Here is a 19,346-nt window from a genome sequence, read left to right as displayed (position 1 = left end):
CCAGCCGTTTCCTCCAGAGACTTGGACTTGTCGGCTTGAACTTGTCGGCTTCTATATGCTTGTGAGCCATTTTCCTAAGATAAATTTCTCTCTCTGTCTCTCTCTATAAATATATATATATATACACTTTGCTGGTTTTTGTGTTTCTCTGGAGAACCCAATCTAACACAATGCCTAAATATGTACCCACATAAATGTCTGCTGTTTATAGCTGTTACATAATATAAAACCTAAATAAATTTTAAAATAACTACAAACAACACAATCTCAATAAAATTCAACTGAACAAAATCAGTTTAACAAGGTAGATGATGTGTGGCTGAAATGAAATTGCCACTTTATGGCAATTTCCATAGTAAAATGTACAGCAAAGATACTTTTGAGTTCAGCATGCATAAAATACCTTTTGTCTTGTGCTAATTTAATTCTTCTACCTCATTTCTCTATCAATGCTGCTGTAAAATATTGTTTCCGCTGTCATTAAGGCATCACTAGGCTTGTTGAGAATATACACAGAAAAACATACACCAATTCAACAATTTATACATGTACAACTCAGTGACATTTATTATATTCTTCAAGTTGTGCATCCATTATCACCCTCCTTTTCTGAGCTGTTCTTCTCCAGTTAACATAAGCTCACTGCCTGTTTCCTATCTAACCTTTTGAGTTGCTGTTGTAACTTTGATCCTATATGTTTTGTGTGCCAATAAGTTGGTTCCCAGTCATAGCAACCCTTTGTACAACAGAACAAAACATTGCCCAGTCCTGCACCATCTTCATTTTTTTTAAGCTCACTGTTGCAGCCACTGTGTCAATCCATCTTTTATGTGATCTTCCACTTTTTCTCAGACCTTGTACTTTTACCAAGCAAGATGTCCTTCAACATAAAGAATGTCATGTAGTATTTCTTGTGTGTGTGGGTGGAAGGAGATTTTTATGTCAGCAAGTCCTCTCAGTGTTTGTTGCCTGAAATGTTTTTATTTCACCTTTATTATTTTTTAAAAAATGTATTTTTGATGGCAATATACACAACATACATTCATTCACAATTTCTATGTGAACAGTTGAGTAACATTGATTACGTCACATTTTGTCACCATTGTCACTCTCTCTACCCATATTATTACCAATAATTTAGGCTCTTTGCCTGTTAAAGTTATCATCTGTGCTTTAGATGAACTGTTGTTGGATTAAGCTCAGATAGATAATTCTTTTTAAGGGCATTATACTCAAGGCAAACACATTTTATTAATTGGGATAAGCTATTGTTAGGAGCTCTGGTGGTGCTGTGATTAAAGCATTCAGCTGTTAAGCAAAAGTTCGGCCATTTGAACCACCAGGTATTACATGGGAGAAAGATGAGGCAGTCTGCTTCCAAAAAGATTTACAGCCTTGGAAACCCTTTGGGGCAGTTCTACTCTGTTCTGTAGTGTAAGGTCACTATGAGTTGGAATTGCCTCAATGGCAGTGGGTTTGGTTTTGTTTGGTTGTTTAAGTTTAACAATGACACCATGGGATAGTTTTGGTTCAAGTTTTAAAGGTTATTTCTGGGCCTTATTTTTTGAGATTCACCTAGTCTCAATGGATTTAGTAAGTCAGGTTTCCATATGAATCTGTTCCATGCTTTTTTTTTTTTTTTTTTTTTACCATTTTGATCCAGATCCATGTTTTGGGTCCTTGATCAAACTGTACAGTAATGGTAGCTGGGCATCATCCATTTCTTCTGGTCTCATGGTAATGGAAGTAGTAGTTATAGATGCAATTAAACCTGCAGTCCATTTTCTTCTTTGATTCCTGGGCCTCCCCCTTCCTCTGCTGTTCCATGTGAATAGAAACCAATTGTATCTTGGATGGCTGCTCCCAAGCTTTTAAGACCCCAAGCACTACTCACTGATGAAGAAGGTAGAACAGAAATTCTAAAAACAATGTTAGGCCAATTGACTGGATAGACCCATGAATCATGGCCCTAAACGTTCTAACTCACAACACTAATATGTGAAGTGTTTATTGTACCTAAGTAGTAGTATCAACAGGGACTTTTTTTTTTTTTTTTTTGGCCGTTGATGTGGTTGTAAAATTATATAAAACACTTTGCCATTTTGTCCCTCCTTTTTGTTTCCTGTTGTACAGCTTAATAGTAACATCTATTAGTCTGATTGTGTAACCATCATCCTTAGTCAATGACAATTTTCCTATCACCAATGACAAAAATTTACTACTTCCCAGTGAGTGATTTTCCTTCCCTCTTCCTGCGCTGGTAACTACTAGTAACCATTTGTCTCTATATAATTACCTATTCTTGACATTTTATAAGAGCGAGGCTGTACAATATTTATCCTTTGTTACTGTCGTGGTTGTTAGGTTCTGTTGCATTGGTTCCAAATCATAGCAACCTCTGTACAATAGAATGAAACACTGCCTGGTCTTGTGCCATCCTCACAGTCTTTGCTATGCTTGAGCACATTGTTGCAGTCACTCTGTCAATCCATCTCATTGAGGGTCTTACTCTTTTTCGTGGACCCTCTTCTATACCAACCATGATATCCTCCAAAGACTGGTCCCCCCTAAAAATATGACCGAAGTATGAGAGGCGAAGTCTTATCATCCTGGCTTCTAAGGAGCATTCTGGCTGTACTTCCTCCAACACAGACTTACTTGCTCTTCTGGCAGTCCATGGTAGATTCAGTGTTCACCAACATCTGTTGATGGGCACTTGGGTTATTTCCACCTTTTTACTGTTTTCACTTTTGTTTTTGAAGAATATTTCCACTGGGTATAGAATTCTAGATTGTCAGGGTCTCTCTCCCTTTTCTACCCTCTTCAGCATTTTAAAGATGTTATTCCATTGACTCCTGGCTTTCATTATTGTGCTTAGAAGTCAGGCATTTTTCTAACTTATGTTTCATTGAATGTAATGTCCACTCCCCCCAAAAAACCAAAAACTCACTGTTGTCAAGTCATTTCTGACTCATAGTGACCCTCCTTGGGTTTCTGAGGTGGTATCTCTATGTAAGTAGATTGCCCTATATTCCTTCTGTTTTTATTTTCTTTTTTACCTTGGTTTTAAGCAGTTTGACTGTGTGTCCAGTCTTGTTTTATTTTGTATTTATCCTGCTTGGGATTTGCTGTGCTTCCTGAATCTGTAAGTTGATGTCTTCCTCTGGTTTGTAAGAATTCTCAGTATTAATTTTAAAATATTTTTTCTGCCCTGTTTTCTCTCTTCTTTCTTTCTGGGACCCCAATTCATTTATGTTAGATAATTTAATATTGTCTCACATATCTTTTAAGTTCTATTTTTGTGTTTTAGCTTGGATGCTTTTTTTTTTTTTTTTAAATAGTGTGATTTGGGTGAAAGTTTGCAGGGCAATTTTGTTTTCTATTCAACAGTTCATACACATTTTGTTTTGTGACATTGATTGCAATCCCCATAATGTAACAGCTCTCTTCCTACTTTCTCCCTGTGGTTACGTTTTTCCTGTGTCCTTCTCTCCTATGCATTCTTGCCTTATGAGCTTTCTGTCTGTGCAAATGCTGATCCTCTGATCTCCCATGGTTGTTTGTTCTACAGAGTGTACCTCCTTGGTGTAATTGTTCCCCTTGTAGGCCTGCCTGTTGTTTGGCTGAAAGTTAAGCCATGGGAGTGTGAGTTTAGTTCCAGGCCCAAAGGGTGACCAGGGGCCATAGTCTTGGATTTCATCAGTTTGTCAGACTGGTAATCCTGGTCGCTTTTATGATTTTGAATTTTGTTCCACATTTTTCTCCCACTCTATCCAGGATCCAGAAGGAAGATGGGGCAATCTACTTTTGTAGTGATACTGCCTTGGAAATCCAAGGAGGGGTCACTATGAGTCAGGTCTGACTTGATGGCACATAACAACAACAACAACATCCAGGATCAGTTTGGATGCTTTGTATTGACCTGCCTTCAAGATTAATGATCCTTTATTTGGCTTTGTCCAGTCTTCTGATAAGCCTGTCCAAAATCTGACCCATAGCAACCGCTCCTTGGGTTTCCAAGGCAGTATCACTACGGAAGTAGATATCCCAGTCTTCCTTCCGAGGAGTGGCTGGTGGGTTTGAGCCACCGGCCTTCTGGTTAGCAGTCAGATGTCTTAGGCACTATGCCACCAGAGCTTCTAGCCTATCCAGTGAATTCTTAATTTGAAATATTTTATCTTTCAGTTATAGTGTATCCAGTTTGATCCTTCTTAGAGATTTCATTTTTTTGATGAAATTCTCCATCTTGTTTTTGTATTTTTTTTAATCATATTGTCTATTTTCTTTAAGATACTTATAAAAGTTAAAGTTCCTATCTGCTAACTAAGGAGCTCTGATAGCGTAGTGTTTAAGCCATTTGACTGCTAACCAGAAGGCTGGTGGTTCAAACCCACCAGCCACTCCTCGGAAGGAAGACTTGGAAATCTACTTCCATAGTGATACTGCCTCAGAAACCGAAGGAGGGGTCACTATGCATTGGATGTGACTTGATGGCAGTGAATTTTGTGCTTTTAGTTTTATTTGCTCACTAGGGACTCTGGTGGCATAGGGCCTAAGGCATTTGACTGCTAACCAGAAGGCTGGCTAATTCATATATATATATATAATTCTCTGTTTATTCTAGTTACTACAGTGTAAGAGATTGTCTGTGATGTCCTTCTATGTCCTAAACAAAAGTGGAATTTTGTGAAACATTATTAATTATAGTTATTTTCATGTACCATATATTCAATTCTATAATGCTATGATCATTAATAATTTATAATGGAACGTACTAATATTTGAAAAGCATTTTAAGTCTATGCATTCCTTCTTTTAATGTGAAAAATATTAAAGCTTTAAGAAATAATTTATTGCTATATGAAGATACAATTTTATTTTTAAATGAAAAGTCTATATAAAAAGTATAGACTTTTGTGTGAATTAATTTATATTATTATCAAAATGCATTCTATTTTTTAATCATTATTATTATTTCAGGACTTTATGGAATGTGCTCATGAAACCTGCAAAGCACATAATCTTCAGCCTGTTAAATTTTTTCTTGATAAAATGATTCAGACCTATGAAATGATGATTGTTAGGCATGGGTAAGATTACAAATTATCATTTTCTTGTAGTTATATGTTATTTTCCATTCGAATAATTAAAAATCAGTATCCAAGGATCATTTTAAGTCTTGAACATTCACATATATTTTAGTTCAGACTCATGGTTTCTTTGTCAGTAAACTCTCTCCAAAAACATAATCGACTTAAATACCTAGGAATAAATTTAAGCAAGGAAGTGAAAGGCCTTACACTAAAAACTATAAAATACTGCTTGAAGAAATTACAGAGTAGCAATTAAAAGAACAGTAGATTAAGCAAGGAAGCAAGCACAACAGAGAGGAAGACACATGCCACAGGATCACCAAGGAACCTAAGAATAAAGCTGGAAAAGAGAAATGGACCTTCCCCTAAAGAGGGAAAAAGAAGAAGAAGAAATTAAAGGAGAGCTAAATAAATAGAAAGACATCCTGCTTTCCTGGGTCGGAAGACCTAATATTGTTAAGGTGTGGGTTCTACTCAAAGTGACCTATACATAGCATGCAATTTCCATTAAAATTCTAATAGCCATTTGTGCAGGAATGAAAGCACTGATCCTCAAATTCATGTGGATTTGCAGTGGGCTTGAATAAGCAAAACAATCTTAAAAAAAAAGAAAAAGTAGGAGGTCTGACACGTCCTTATTTCAAAACATTCTATAAAGCTTCAGTAAACAAAGGCGTCTTGTATAATTTTTTGTTGTTATTTGCCATCGAGTCAGTATAATAGTAGACATATATATCAGTGGAATAGAATTGAAAGTCTAGAAATAAATTAGCTAATTTTCTATAATGTGCTAAGTCCATCTAATGGAAAAAGAATAATCTCTTATATTATTCCCACTTATATTAAACTGACTCTCCAAATGCAAAATGATAAAGTTAGAGCCATATATTACACCATATACAAAATTTAATTCCAGATGGATCAATGACCTAAAAGTAAGAGCTAAAACCATAAAATGCTTGAAAGGAAATATAGGGGTACAGCTTCAAGACTTTGTTAGGCAATGAATTCTTATTTATGACAACAGAAGCATGAGCAACAAGAGAAAGTTGGTAAACTGGACTTCATCAAAATTGAAAACTTTTGTACATTGAGGATATTAACAACTGAGTGAAAATACAACCTAGAGAATGGGAGAAAATATTTGGAAACTATATATCAGATAAGAGTTCAATATCCAGAATATATCAATAACTTTTACTACTCAGCAATAAAAAATGAGCCAAGGGCTTGAATAGATACTTCACCAAAGAAGATATACCAGTGGCCAACACTCAAATATAAAGACACTCAACATCATTTAGCGAAATGCAAATCAAAACCACAATGAGATACCACTTCACCCCGAATAAGATAGCTTTTTAAAAAGATAGAAAATAGTAAATATTGATGAGAATGTGGAGAAAATGAAAAACTCTCACATTGCTAATGGGGATGTAAAATGGTGCAGTCCCTGTGGAAATATTGTTTGGAGGTTCTTCAAAAAGTTGAACATGGACTTACTATATGGCCTACTATTCCCACTCATATACTTAAAAGACACATGCACACCAATGTTCTTTACAGCATTATTCACAATGGCCAAAAGATGAAAATAACTTGTATTATTAGCAGATGAATGGATAGACAAAATGTGGTAAATGCAATGGAGTCATATTCAGCTATTAAGAGAAATAAAGTTCTGATACATTCCACTACATGGATCAACCTTGAAAATATTTTGCTGAGTAAAATAAGCCAGATACAAAAGGACAAATATTGTATGATCCCACTTATATGAAATATCTAGAATAGGTAAATCCATCGAGATGTAAGAAGAGTAGTGGTTACCAGCGGATAGGAACAGAGGGAATGGAGGAATGTTAAAAAAAAAAAAAAGGAGCAGCATCATTAAAGATCTCTTTTCATGCACATTACAGTGTTTCCTTAGTCTGTTATTCTAATGGAGGTCTTTAGTTAAATAGGAACTATCTGTGCTAAGAAGTAATACTCACTGTGCTTATTGTTCATTGGTTGGAGTTAATCGCATAGTTTCTCCACAAGTAAGCCAGGAGGAACTCTGCTGTGTGCCGGAGGATGGAACACCAGAAATATTTGGCAAAGAGCAAGTGAAGACTTTGGGAAAAGGAATCCTTTCCACTCCTCTCCTTAGGAAGTCTCAACTCTGTTTTTTTTTTTTTCTTTTTTTAATTTTAAGAGTATACAGATACTAAGATTTTATTGTCATTTGGAGACTTTTTATTATATTCCCTTTTGTAGTTAATGATAATGTGGACAATTTAATTTAGAGATCAACCAGTTTAGAATCTATTTTCCTTGCATCTGAGAAAAGTTTATATAATTTTAAAAATTATGAATAGTAATTATTATAAGGTAAAAGTATATATGGCAAATAATTTTTTACAGAATCTTACTGTGTAATTACTCTTTTTCACTAATAGTTTTATGCTAGTAGGAGAGCCTTTTGCTGCTAAGACTAAAGTTCTGCATATGCTGGCTGATACTCTAAGTCTCATGAATGAACGAAACTATGGAGAGGAAGAAAAGGTTATATATAGGACTGTAAATCCCAAATCCATTACTATGGGCCAACTTTTTGGACAGTTTGATCCAGTGTCTCATGAGGTAATCTACAATTTAAGCATTCTTAGCCTTTATTTACAGTACACATTAAACCAAGAAATTTGAAGTGTTTTCATATTTTCAGTGCTAAAGTCAGTTTTATAAAGGAAACTTCCCAACTCTTCCTTTTTTCTTCTTAGTGGACTGATGGTATTGTGGCTAACACTTTTAGAGAATTTGCCTTATCAGAAACGCCTGACCGGAAGTGGGTGGTATTTGATGGTCCCATTGACACCTTGTGGATCGAGAGCATGAATACAGTATTAGATGATAATAAAAAGGTAAATAATCATGATTAAAAGCAAAGCAAATGTTGGAATGTTTAAGCAATGTTATGTGTTCAACAGCTAATCAACTAGGACTATATATTTAAAATACAAGATGTAGCAAGTTGGGTAGTTTTATAAATAGTTTATATTTCAGTGGGCGCTATGCTGTAGTAATACCTTTGCTTAATTTCTTTTCATTGAATGAAACTATATTGTATTAGAGCTCCTGTTTTAGCACAAGACATAGTAATCTAATAGATAATTAAGTTATTAAGTGACTCCAGTCATAGGGTTTCTTACAAAACTTGAAAATAATATCTTAGGAGAAAATAAAAAACCCTCATTGCTTTTTGAAAGCACTGAATGCTTGCTTCACTGCTTTTATGTAGTATTTTCTTAGGATCTGTAAGATACACAAATGAGCTAGAAAATGGAAATCTTCTAATATCTATTCTGAGTGATAGCATGCATACTCAAAAAAAAAACCCTCCAAACTCACTGCCATCGAATCGATTCCAACTCATAACAACCCCCCATTGTGTTTCCAAGGCTGTAAATATTTACAGAAGCAGACTGCCTCATCTTTCTTCCACAGAGTGGTTGGTGGGTTAGACCATTGACCTTTTGGTTAGCAGCCAAATGCCTTAACCACCACATCACCAGAGCTTCTAAGCATACATATAGTAAAATATAACAAGTATACTGAATTTAAGTGTAAATTCTCTGTATTTTTTTTTACATATGTATACGCTCACATAACCACCACCCAAATAAACATGCACAAAGTTTCCTGCACCCTACAAAGTTCCCACATGTCTCATATCAGTCTGTATCCCCTCCACAAGAGGTAATCACTATTCTGACTTGCTGTGGTCAGTTAGTTTGGTCATTTCTTGAACTTCTTGTACATGTCATCATACTCTTCAGTGTCTGGCTACTTTTGGTCAATATAATATTTGTGATATTCATGTTATTGTAGTTCCAGTTAATTCTGTTTTATGCTTATATTAGTATTATACTCTATGAACAGTATCATTATTTATTTTCATATTTACATGAAATAACTATTTACTAAAGAAACAATTTAATCAACATGCAAATATAGACTCTAGCACTTTTACATAGCTGGTTGGTCATTTCTTTCAGCAGTGTTGATTGAGATGAGAGGGCAAATTAGACAAGAAGCAGTGATGATTCAGAAGAGAGGAGTTAATAAGTAGAATGGATTAAATCTAAGGATTCAGAGCCAAGTGGAAGAATTGTCTCATATTTTGGATGAGAAGAAAGTATGAAAGTATGGGTATAGATATTGGTGAATGTATGGACTTAATGGAAGAAATTAAAAGGCAGACCATTTTGATGACTTTTATTTTTCTCTACGAAGCAGTAAGCCCGGATTTGAGGCGAAATGAGGAGATTTAAATTAGCCATTATGGGAAATGGGAAAGAGAAGTGCCTAGGAAAATAGAAGGATGTATGTGGTTAGCACTGAGAACCTGAATGAGCTGAAGACCGTAAATTATTAGTATTACCAAAGTTTGCCTTTATGAGATTCTCTCTGCCAGTACAAGCAGTTGGGTTGTGGGTGTGGGTAAACTTGCTAGACTAAGAATACCGAAAAACTTGAAAGGTATTGCACAAGAATAATAGAAGTGCTGGACCAGGAACAGAAGCTGCCTCGTGAAGGAAGTGGAAAAAGCAGTGGAAGTCCCTATGAAAATGAAGAGCAAGTTTAGTAGAAATCACGGAGTGAGAGAACTGGAGAGATCCCTAGAGGCTGCAGGCAGAGAGTGAGATACTTGAATTTAACATTTCAGAATTGTGTAGTGTTTCAGGAGGGGTAGTCCTAGGTGTGTAAAGTGGATGGCTGGAGTGAAGTAGGGGAAAATAACTGAAGACAAAATAGTCAGTGATCTGAAGGGCTGCATTGTTAAGATGCTCATCCTCATGAACACTGCATCAAGGTAGATTTGGGAGTACAGAGAAAGAGATTAAGCCGAGTGCTGAAGGATTTAGCTAATATGGAGAATGCTTCGGTGCTGGTGTGTGACAGCAATAAGTGAGGGTTATTAAAAAACAAGGATTGTACATGAGGATGAAGTTGAAGCAGTTGGGAAGCAGCATGGGGGAGTAAGGAGAATGGTAACTCCACCTTCCAAATTTTTGACGAGTAGGAGAGTGTTTGCTGAAATAATCTGGTAAAAGGTTATAAGTGCTCTAGACCAGCACTGTTCAGTTGAACTTTCTGTAATGATGGGAGGATTTGTGCTGTCCAATAAGATAGCCACTTGTCATATGTGGCTGTTGCTTATTTGAAATGTGGCTAGTGTAATCGCAGAACTGAGATGTAAATTTCATTTAATTTTAATTAATTCAAATGAAATATAAATAGCCACATATGGCTAATGGCCACCATATTGGACAGTGCAGATCTAGACCTTTCCTTCATTTTTACAGCTAAGAAACTGAGATCTGAAAATGTTAAATGCTTCATTATTAACATATAATTGACAGGAGCAAAACTGAGACCAGAATAATGATTGTAGAAAGAGAGAGGAAAAACTGAAAAATAATACAGAGAAAGAATTTAAAAGACCTATTGATTAAATCAATTTGGAATTTCAACCATTAATAATTTTTATTAATATTATTAAAAGTTAGTAATTCTAAAGGTATAGGCCAAGGAATTTGAGAAGATAGGATGGCTTTAATAATAGTGGAGAATATTGGAATTTGAGAGAAGAGAAGCAATTGATAAATTAAGATTTCAGCATATTTGATCAAAGAGGAATTGTTTTAGATTAAAAGAGACAAAGAAGACATAACGAGAACAAGGCATGACCCTTGATTGAATTTTGGTTTGAATAAATCAGTTGAAAAGACATTTCTGACTCAGCTGAGGAAATACGAATATTGACTGAAAATTAAACACCCCTGCTTTTGAGTCAATTCCAATTCATAGTGACCCTTTAGAACAGAGTAGAACTGCCCCATACAGTTTCAAGGCTATGAATCTGTACGGAAGCAAACTGCCTCATGGTTGGTCTTATGGAGCAGCTGGTGGATTTGAACCTCTGAACTTTTGGTTATCAGCCCAGTGCTTTAACTGCTGCCAGCAGAGCTCCTATTGGGTGAGTATTAGATGATATTAAAGAATTATTATTAATTTTGTTAGAAGTGGTTATGTTATTGTGGCTACCTAGAAAATGTTCTTCTCTTTTAGAGATGAATACTGACATATTAAGACATGAAATGCTTTGATATCTGTAGTGTTCTTTAAAACACAAACAACAGCAAAAAAATGAAGCAATTATGGAAACATGCTAACATTGTTTAAATCTAGGTGCTGAGTATATGAGTGTTCATTATACTATTGTCTCTTTTCTATTTATTACTAATTTTTGAAAAGACCCTATGACAACTTTATAAAATCAGGAGTACTTTATATAATTTTATTAATAGTAAGAACTGACATTTATGTAGCATTTTACAGTTTTTGGATTTTGCCATATATTCCAACCTCCACCGCCCCACCTCCCACCCCACCCCCCACCCCCCATTCTGAGAGACAAAGTATCCCAGTTTTAAAGACAAAGAGACTGGAACTCAGATGTTATGTATTTTCTTACCTAGTAAATCATTGGCAGAACTAGATCTAGATAGATCTTCTAGCTTTCTTTTGAATACATATTCCATTATACCACAGGAGATACTTTATAAGTAGAATTAAGTTTTATCTAAGAAGTTTAAAGTATTTTAAAAATAAATGTTTACAAAATAATTTCCTTCAGCTTTGCCTTATGAGTGGAGAAATCATTCAAATGTCTCCTCAAATGAGCCTCATCTTTGAAACAATGGACCTCTCTCAAGCATCAGTAAGTTTATGATTAAATACAACAGTGGTTTTTAAATTTGTCCATTCATTCACTCATTCGTTTATATTTTTTATTATTTGTTAGACCCTGGGTTAGGCACTGGGAGTACAAAGCTGAGTAAGGCACAGTATAAGTTCATTTAGAAAGAATGAGAATCATGCTAATAAATAATCCCAATAGAGAGCTACAGGGAATAAGCACCCAAGTGGGTAGTGTGTACAGAAAGAACATGGAGGGTGTTGAGTGTTTCATCTGATTTTGAGGGGGGTGTAGTCTTCTCCAAGGAGACTGTTTGAGGCAGCACATTCTAACCATGACAAAATGATATGTAAAGACATGAAGCCATGACATCATGACAGGTCTAGGGAATTGAACAGCAAATGGTTTTCTAAATGGGGAATGTCTAGTGTATATGAAGCCTCCAGGTGAGCCTGTAGAGGTAGAGGAGTCTGATTATGCCCAGGATCCTTGTACGTAATGCCAAAAAGTAGTACATAGTTATCAGGTACCACTGGTATGAAAGCAACATTGGAAAAATGAAACGTCTTTTTTCTCTAGCCTGCCACGGTCAGCCGCTGTGGCATGATTTATTTGGAACCCTCACAATTAGGGTGGGAACCACTTGTGTCTTCTTGGTTGAATTCCTTGAAAGGACCTCTACATGAGCCAGAATATCAAGCTCTTCTCCAAGGACTTTTTGATTGGTTAATACCGCCCTCTTTAAGACTTCGTAAAAAAAAATGCAAGGTAATCCTATAGTTTCCTGACCCACTCAAGTTTCTTTAGTTTATATTCAACTTACTAAGTTGTAAGTCATAATGTTATGGTAAATAACTAATATTAGTTTCTCCTTATACATTTCTATTCACCTTTGGTTTTATATTGATCCAATTACAGTGAAATAACCCTGAGGTAAAATTTATTCTAGCTAAGTTCTTTGGACAAAACCATAGTAAGTGAAGTTTGAAAAATGCCAATTATTTTCTATATTTTAAAAGTACTTTAAATACATGCCTTTAAAAAAATCAATTGTATATTTAATATTTTATGAGAAAACTTTACATATTCTATTAATTTCCTAGGGCTGTGGTAACAAATTACCTCAAACCTGGTGTCATAAAATAACAGAAATTTATTCTCTCACCGTTCTGGAGGCCAGAAGTTCTAAGTCAGGATGTTGGCAGGGCTGAGCTCCCTCTTAAGGCTCTAGGAGAGAACACTTTCTGCCTCTTCCAGCTGCTGGTGGCTCCAGGTGTTCCTGGGAATACGGCCACATAATTCCCATCTCTGCCTCCATCTTTATATGGCCTTCTCTGTGTGTCTCTCCATTATGTGTCTCCTATAAGGACATTTTTCAATGGATTAGGGCCTACTCACGTTATTCAAGACTGTCTCTGATAACTGTATCTCTCAAGACCCTTTTCCAGATAAAGTCACGTATACAGGTTCTAAGTACTAGGACTTGGACATATCTTTTTGAGAATCACTATTCAACTCACTACATATTTTTATTTAAATATGTAGCTTCTCTTGCCTTAACCATCTTTCCCTTCTTCACTCACATTTTTTTTTTTTTTTTCCAAATTCACCTTAGCTGTGACTTTCTCTGGGAAACCTTGATTATTTCTCCCCTTCTCCCTCTCTGAGTCTAGGCTAATTGTTTATCCAAAGTACCATGGTAGACTCTTCCTACTTCACACTGGGATTCCTCTGCCATATCATTATTATGCCAAATTATTTTTGTCTATTTAATTTCAATATCATTCTCTCTCAGAGATTGTGTCTTTTATATTCCCTACCTTGGAATATAGGTATAGTATCTTTATTATAAATGTTTGTTGAATAAATAAATGAATGAATGGCTATTAGAGATTTCATTTCCGTGTTGTTTATTCTCTTATAATAGCTAGTTTTCATTTTTCAAGGAGTTTTTAATAAGAATATGTTGTGTACAGTTATATAATATGCTAAATATTTGACAGATACTGTTTGTAAATCATTTTATTATGCCTATAATTTAAATTCTTTCACTATTAGAAAGATCTTATGAAAACCATGTATGCTTCTTACCAGTTTTATAAAATGAAGTATTTAATTCTTTTATTTTCCAAATAATATGAAAGTTAAGGAAAGTATCTTATTCTTTTTTTTACTTTGCAGGAACTGATTCCTACGAGTGACAGTAATGTGGTTGTCTCTCTCACACGCCTCTTTGAAGTACTACTCTGCCCTGTGGTAGAAAATGAACCTACCAGCAAGCACATTCGTATTTGGATTATGGTTGGTTTTATATTTAACGTGGTTTTTAATTACACAGTAAAATATGCATTTGGCAAGTGATACTTATATTGAGAAAGACATTACAAGATCTTACAAACAACAGCTGTTTTTTTCTGAGCACCAAAAGAATAGTTGAAGACATCATAGTTGTCCTGGCACTCTGGTAGGAGCTCTGGTGGTACAATGCCTAAGGCATTTGACTGCTAACCAGAAGGTTGGCAGTTCAGAATTGAGTTGATGGCAGTGGGTCTGGTTTTTTGGTTTGATACTCTGATATTAAAAAATACTTTAAAGAAAGTAAAATAGAACGAATCAAAATTACCCTATTATTTATAAAAGGTCATAATTTGGTAAATGCTTAAGAAGGTGAGCTTATATTAAGCCAATAAGGACTTAGTATGAGTTGGCTTCATCTTAATGTTAAGCCAGGGTATGGGGAATAACAAGTTGGCTATGAAGGACCAGAAGTAAGCATTCAACCAGCTAGATGGACTGTTTGTTGTACACAGAATCCACGAAGGACATAGGGAGAAGTCAGTAGTCACGGTTAGCTAATACCTGGAAGTTAGAGAAAGCCAGAAAACATGGCAGTAGGTGAGCAGACATTTTCAAAGACAAATCAAAGAAAAGAGGTTTTTTGTTTCCTTCCCTAGTTTATGCTACTTTTCTATCCACTCCCTTATTTTTAAGTTCTTTGACATCTCACCCCTATTCAGATTATCTTCTCATCTACTCTCTCCCATTGCTTTTTCTTCACTGTGCTGACACAGAAAATCTACTGCCCTAGACAGCTCATATTCCAGAGTTTCCTGCCAACCATACCATCTTTCCTCTTCCTTTTTCACCCTTATATCCCTAGATTTTAAAAGAAACCGAACAGACATATTACCTTTTTATTAAATAAAAGGTATTATTAGTTATTATTAGTTCACCTACACAACCTTCAAGGAGACCTGGTGGTGCCATGGTTAAGTGCTTGCCTGCCAACTGAAAGGTCAGCGCTTTGAATCCACCAGCCACTGCACAGAAGAAAAATGTGGCCATCTGCTTCTGTAACTGTTACAGCCTTGGAAATCCTTTAGGGCAGTTCTATTCTGCTCTGTAGGGTCACTATGAGCCGGAACCAACCCGACAGCAGCAGATTTGGTTTTTTTGTTTACATAACTTTTGATTCATATGTTTCCTGAACAGCTTCACTTTGTTGTTATATTTAAACTCCAAGCATTTTTGCTGTGTTTCAGAATCATTTTGAGAGACTTACATAGATTGACACTTGATTGAGAAATTTCTCTTTTAAAATATATTTGATAGATTTAGTTTTTGACTGGATAAGGTAAAAATCAAAAAGTAAAAATCAAAGAATTAAAAAGCAAAAGTAGATTTTCCATCCATCCCAGTCCCTCAGCCACCCAGTTACCCCTCTTGAGGCAACCACTATTATCAGTGCCTTATTTAGTTTTCTAGAAGTAGTTTATTAATACCCGAGAATATACTCTTTTGTATGTATATATATTTTTACACCTGTATTTGCATACTATATATACTGCTTTGTATCTTTTTATAATTTGTAATGTATTTTGAAGATTGCTCCATATCAGTACTTGTAGAGTTACCTTTTTTTTTTAACAGCTGCATGTATTCCAATGTATGTATCATAATCCAGTTAAACCCACTGCCATAGAGTCCATTTCAATTCTTAATGACTCTATAGAACAGAGAAGAACTCCCCATAGGGTGTAAATCTATGGAAGCAGACTGCCTCATCTTTCTCCCAAGCAGTGGCTGGTAGGTTCTAACCGCTGACCTTTTGGCCAGCAGCTGAATGCTTTAACTTCTGCACAACTGGAGCTCCTTATAGTACAATTAAGCAGTCCTCTATTGAAGAATATTTGGATTGCTTCTGATTTTTGCTATTACAAGATATCTTCTACATATATCATTTTCACAGGTGAGAATATTTTTGAGGATAAACTTCTAGAAGAGAAATTCCTAAGTATTTGGTATGGGCATTTTAAATTGTGATACACATTGCCAGAGAAATGACTCTTTATGTGAATTAGCTGTGTGCTCCATCCTGCTTTATTTATAAATTTCCAAGTAGGTTGATTAGGCCTTAACATAATTACTTTAAATTAAATTAAATTTTTCTTCTTCTTTTCTTTACAACACAGGCTTGCTTTATGTTCTCCTTGATTTGGTCTGTTGGGGGAAGTTGTGATACGGATGGCCGCCTTGTTTTTGATGCTTTCATAAGACTAGTCATCCTGGGAAAAGATGAAGAACACCCAGTGCCACAATCTGTGGGTAAATGGGAATGCTACTTTGATGAAAAAGGCCTGGTCTACGACTACACATATGAGGTATGACATAAAATTCAAAGCACAAAGACTTGGATCAGCAGACATATCTCCTGGGCTCCTGTCTTAGAGTGATTCTGACTCATCTGGTGAGCTTTTTAGTCCCCTTTCTTTAATTTCTCCTCCTATAACTGGTGAGAAGTATAGATAAGCATATCTATACTAAATATATATTTTTCATGGGTGTGACTTTCAGACTATTTTATAGTTTAAGATTTAAATTTATTCTCTCCATTTTATAAAACAATTCACAGAATATTTTTTTAAAACTGCAAATGATTGAATAATTGTTTGATTCATGTAAATTTTACTTCAAGAATCATAGTATCTGGAAAGGCTTTTTAGTAATAATTTTTACCTAAATCTCAAGTTTTACAGATAAAGAAACAAATGTAGAAATGTGAATGTCTAGCAGAGCCAGAACCTGAACCCAGCTCTTCAAAGTGCCAGTATAAGACTCTTTTCCCCAAACCATGCTATTAAAATTATATGAGTAAGAAGAGAATTTCATCTTAATTAGTCATAGTGGGAAATGAGTATTCTCTAAAACCGAAAACTCAGGAGGTAGTAATACAAGCATATTCATTAAGAATTGGAGGTAGATACCAACATAGTCAACTTGAGAAGGTAAAAATGGTTATCATTGGGGAGGGGAAAATGGAAATGAGGAATGCTGCTTTTCTTAACCTTGTAGAACTTTTGACTCCAAAATAGGTCCATATATAATAGGTCCATATAAAAGCTAAAACTTCAAAAAAGAGTATGAGTTGCTAAAGAAACAGTCACTCAAACTTACAAAATCAACACCACCAGACACATACATATTCAATTTTCTAGAAAATGGGAAGATTCTTATATGGCAGCCATAACATTCAGTAGGGTCCTAGACATGCTCTTCTTTGCCAGGTATTCACCCTCTTGTTGCTTGATAGTGGGAGGCTGTCTGGGGATCTTCAAGGAGAGGCCTAAATACCTGGGGAGGGGAGCATAGATTAATAGGGAGAAAGAGAGGCACTCAAAGTATCAGCAGCTATTTAACCACTGGTTCAGAAGAGTTTCAATATTATAACAACTAGTATAGTCATGCCAATATGTCTTAGCTGAATAGCAGCCTGGATCAAAATACCAAAAAGAATTACTTTAAAAGAACAAACTATAGTGAATTCATGTGATACTTTGCTTTTATTTTGAATATTGCCTATTTAGTTTAAAATATGAAAAATTTTAAAGCCAGAGACTGGCAAATTATAGCTCTAGCTACATCAGTTGTTGTTGTTAGGTGCCGTCAAGTCAGCTCCAACTCAGTGACCCTGTGTACAACATAACGAAGCACTGCCCAGTCCTGTGCCAGCCTCACAATTCTTGCTATACTTGAGCCCATCATTGCAGCTACTGTGTCAATCCATCTCATTGAGGGCTTCCCCTTTTTCATTGACACTATGCTTTACCAAGCATGATACCCTTCTCCATGGAATGGTCCCTTCTGACAACATGACCAAAGGAGATGAGATGAAGTCTGGTTATTCTTGCTTCCAAGGAGCATTCCAGCTGCACTTTTTCCAGGTTAGATTTGTTAGTTCTTCTGGCAGTCCATGGTGCTTTCAATATTCTTTGCCAACACCACAACTCAAAAGCATCAAGTCTTCTTCAGTCTTCCTTATTCATTGTCCATCTTTTACATCCATATAAGGCAATTGAAAATACCATGGATTGGGTTAGGCTTACCTTAGTCTTTAAAGTGACATCTTTGCTCTTCAGCTCTTGAAATAGGTCTTTTGCAGCAGATTTGCCCACTGCAATACATCATTCATACTGCAGACTGTAGTCTTTAATCTTCTTTAGTAAGTGCTTCGAGTCATCTTCAGTTTCAGCAAACAAGGTTGTGTCATCTGTGTATTGCAGGTTGTTAATGAATCTTCCTTCAATCCTGATGCCATGCTCTTCCTCATATAATCCAGCTTCTCAGATTATTTGCTCAGCATACAGATTGAATAAGTATGGTGAAAAAATATAACCCTGACACATTCCCTTCTTGATTTTAAACCATGCAGTATCCCCTTGTTCTATTCGGACAGCAGCCTCCTGGTCTATGTATGGGTTCCTCATGAGCACAATTAAGTGTTCTGGAATTCCCATTCTTCTAAGTGTTATCCATAATTTGTTATGATCCACACAATCAAATGCTTTTGCATAGTCAATAAAACACAAGTAAACTGTGTTAGAGTGGGTTCTCTAGAGTAATAAAAAATAGTAAAGCTTATATATATGTATATATATATATAGAAATTTGTCTTAGGAAAATAGCTCACACACTTATAGAAGCTGGCAAACCCAAAGTTCCTGGCTCAAACCTCAAGCTGGAGGCTTTTCCTGGCTCTTGCAACCACAGGGGCTGAGGAGCTCAATGCTGGCAGGCAGTACACTGGCTGTTGACTCCAACGAATGACGAATCCAAGATCTCCAGGCTGAATGGTGGACTGTTCACTCCAGGCAGCACAACAGAATCCCGATCCACAGAAGAATGTCTCTCTTCCCAGGATGTCCTTGGATCTACTGGAAGCAGGCCACACCCCTAGGGAAACTCCCTTTCAACAGATTGGCCACTCAGAACATAGTCATCTGATCCCATCATGGGAACAAACACACCACAACAGTTCAAACCACACAGAATTGTGGTCCGGCCAAGTTGACACACAGCTCCAAGTATTATAACATCTTTCTGGTATTCTTTGCTTTCAGCCAAGATCCATCTGACATCAGCAATAGTATCTCTCGTTCCTCATCCTCTTCTGAATCTAGTTTGCATTTCTGGCAGTTCTCTTGTCAGTAACTGCTGACCTGTTTTTGAAT

General features: G+C 35.9%; 1 protein-coding gene across 1 annotated transcript in view; it reads left to right on the top strand.

Annotated features, from left to right (window-relative positions):
- Positions 1-19,346, top strand: part of DNAH12 (dynein axonemal heavy chain 12) — a 313,213-nt gene that overhangs the window by 150,033 nt on the left and 143,834 nt on the right. The window contains exons 29-35 of the mRNA XM_042780465.1: positions 4,981-5,090; positions 7,535-7,718; positions 7,856-7,996; positions 11,776-11,859; positions 12,418-12,606; positions 14,020-14,139; positions 16,311-16,499. Of these exons, the coding sequence (XP_042636399.1) occupies positions 4,981-5,090; positions 7,535-7,718; positions 7,856-7,996; positions 11,776-11,859; positions 12,418-12,606; positions 14,020-14,139; positions 16,311-16,499 (1,017 nt within the window). The remainder of the gene's footprint in view (positions 1-4,980; positions 5,091-7,534; positions 7,719-7,855; positions 7,997-11,775; positions 11,860-12,417; positions 12,607-14,019; positions 14,140-16,310; positions 16,500-19,346) is intronic.

This window comes from Orycteropus afer, unplaced genomic scaffold, assembly GCF_000298275.1.
Source record: "Orycteropus afer afer isolate SDZICR_OR568_19922 unplaced genomic scaffold, OryAfe1.0 scaffold00041, whole genome shotgun sequence".
In the NCBI taxonomy this organism is placed as follows: domain Eukaryota; kingdom Metazoa; phylum Chordata; class Mammalia; order Tubulidentata; family Orycteropodidae; genus Orycteropus; species Orycteropus afer.
This window is presented reverse-complemented; position numbering and strand designations above follow the sequence as displayed.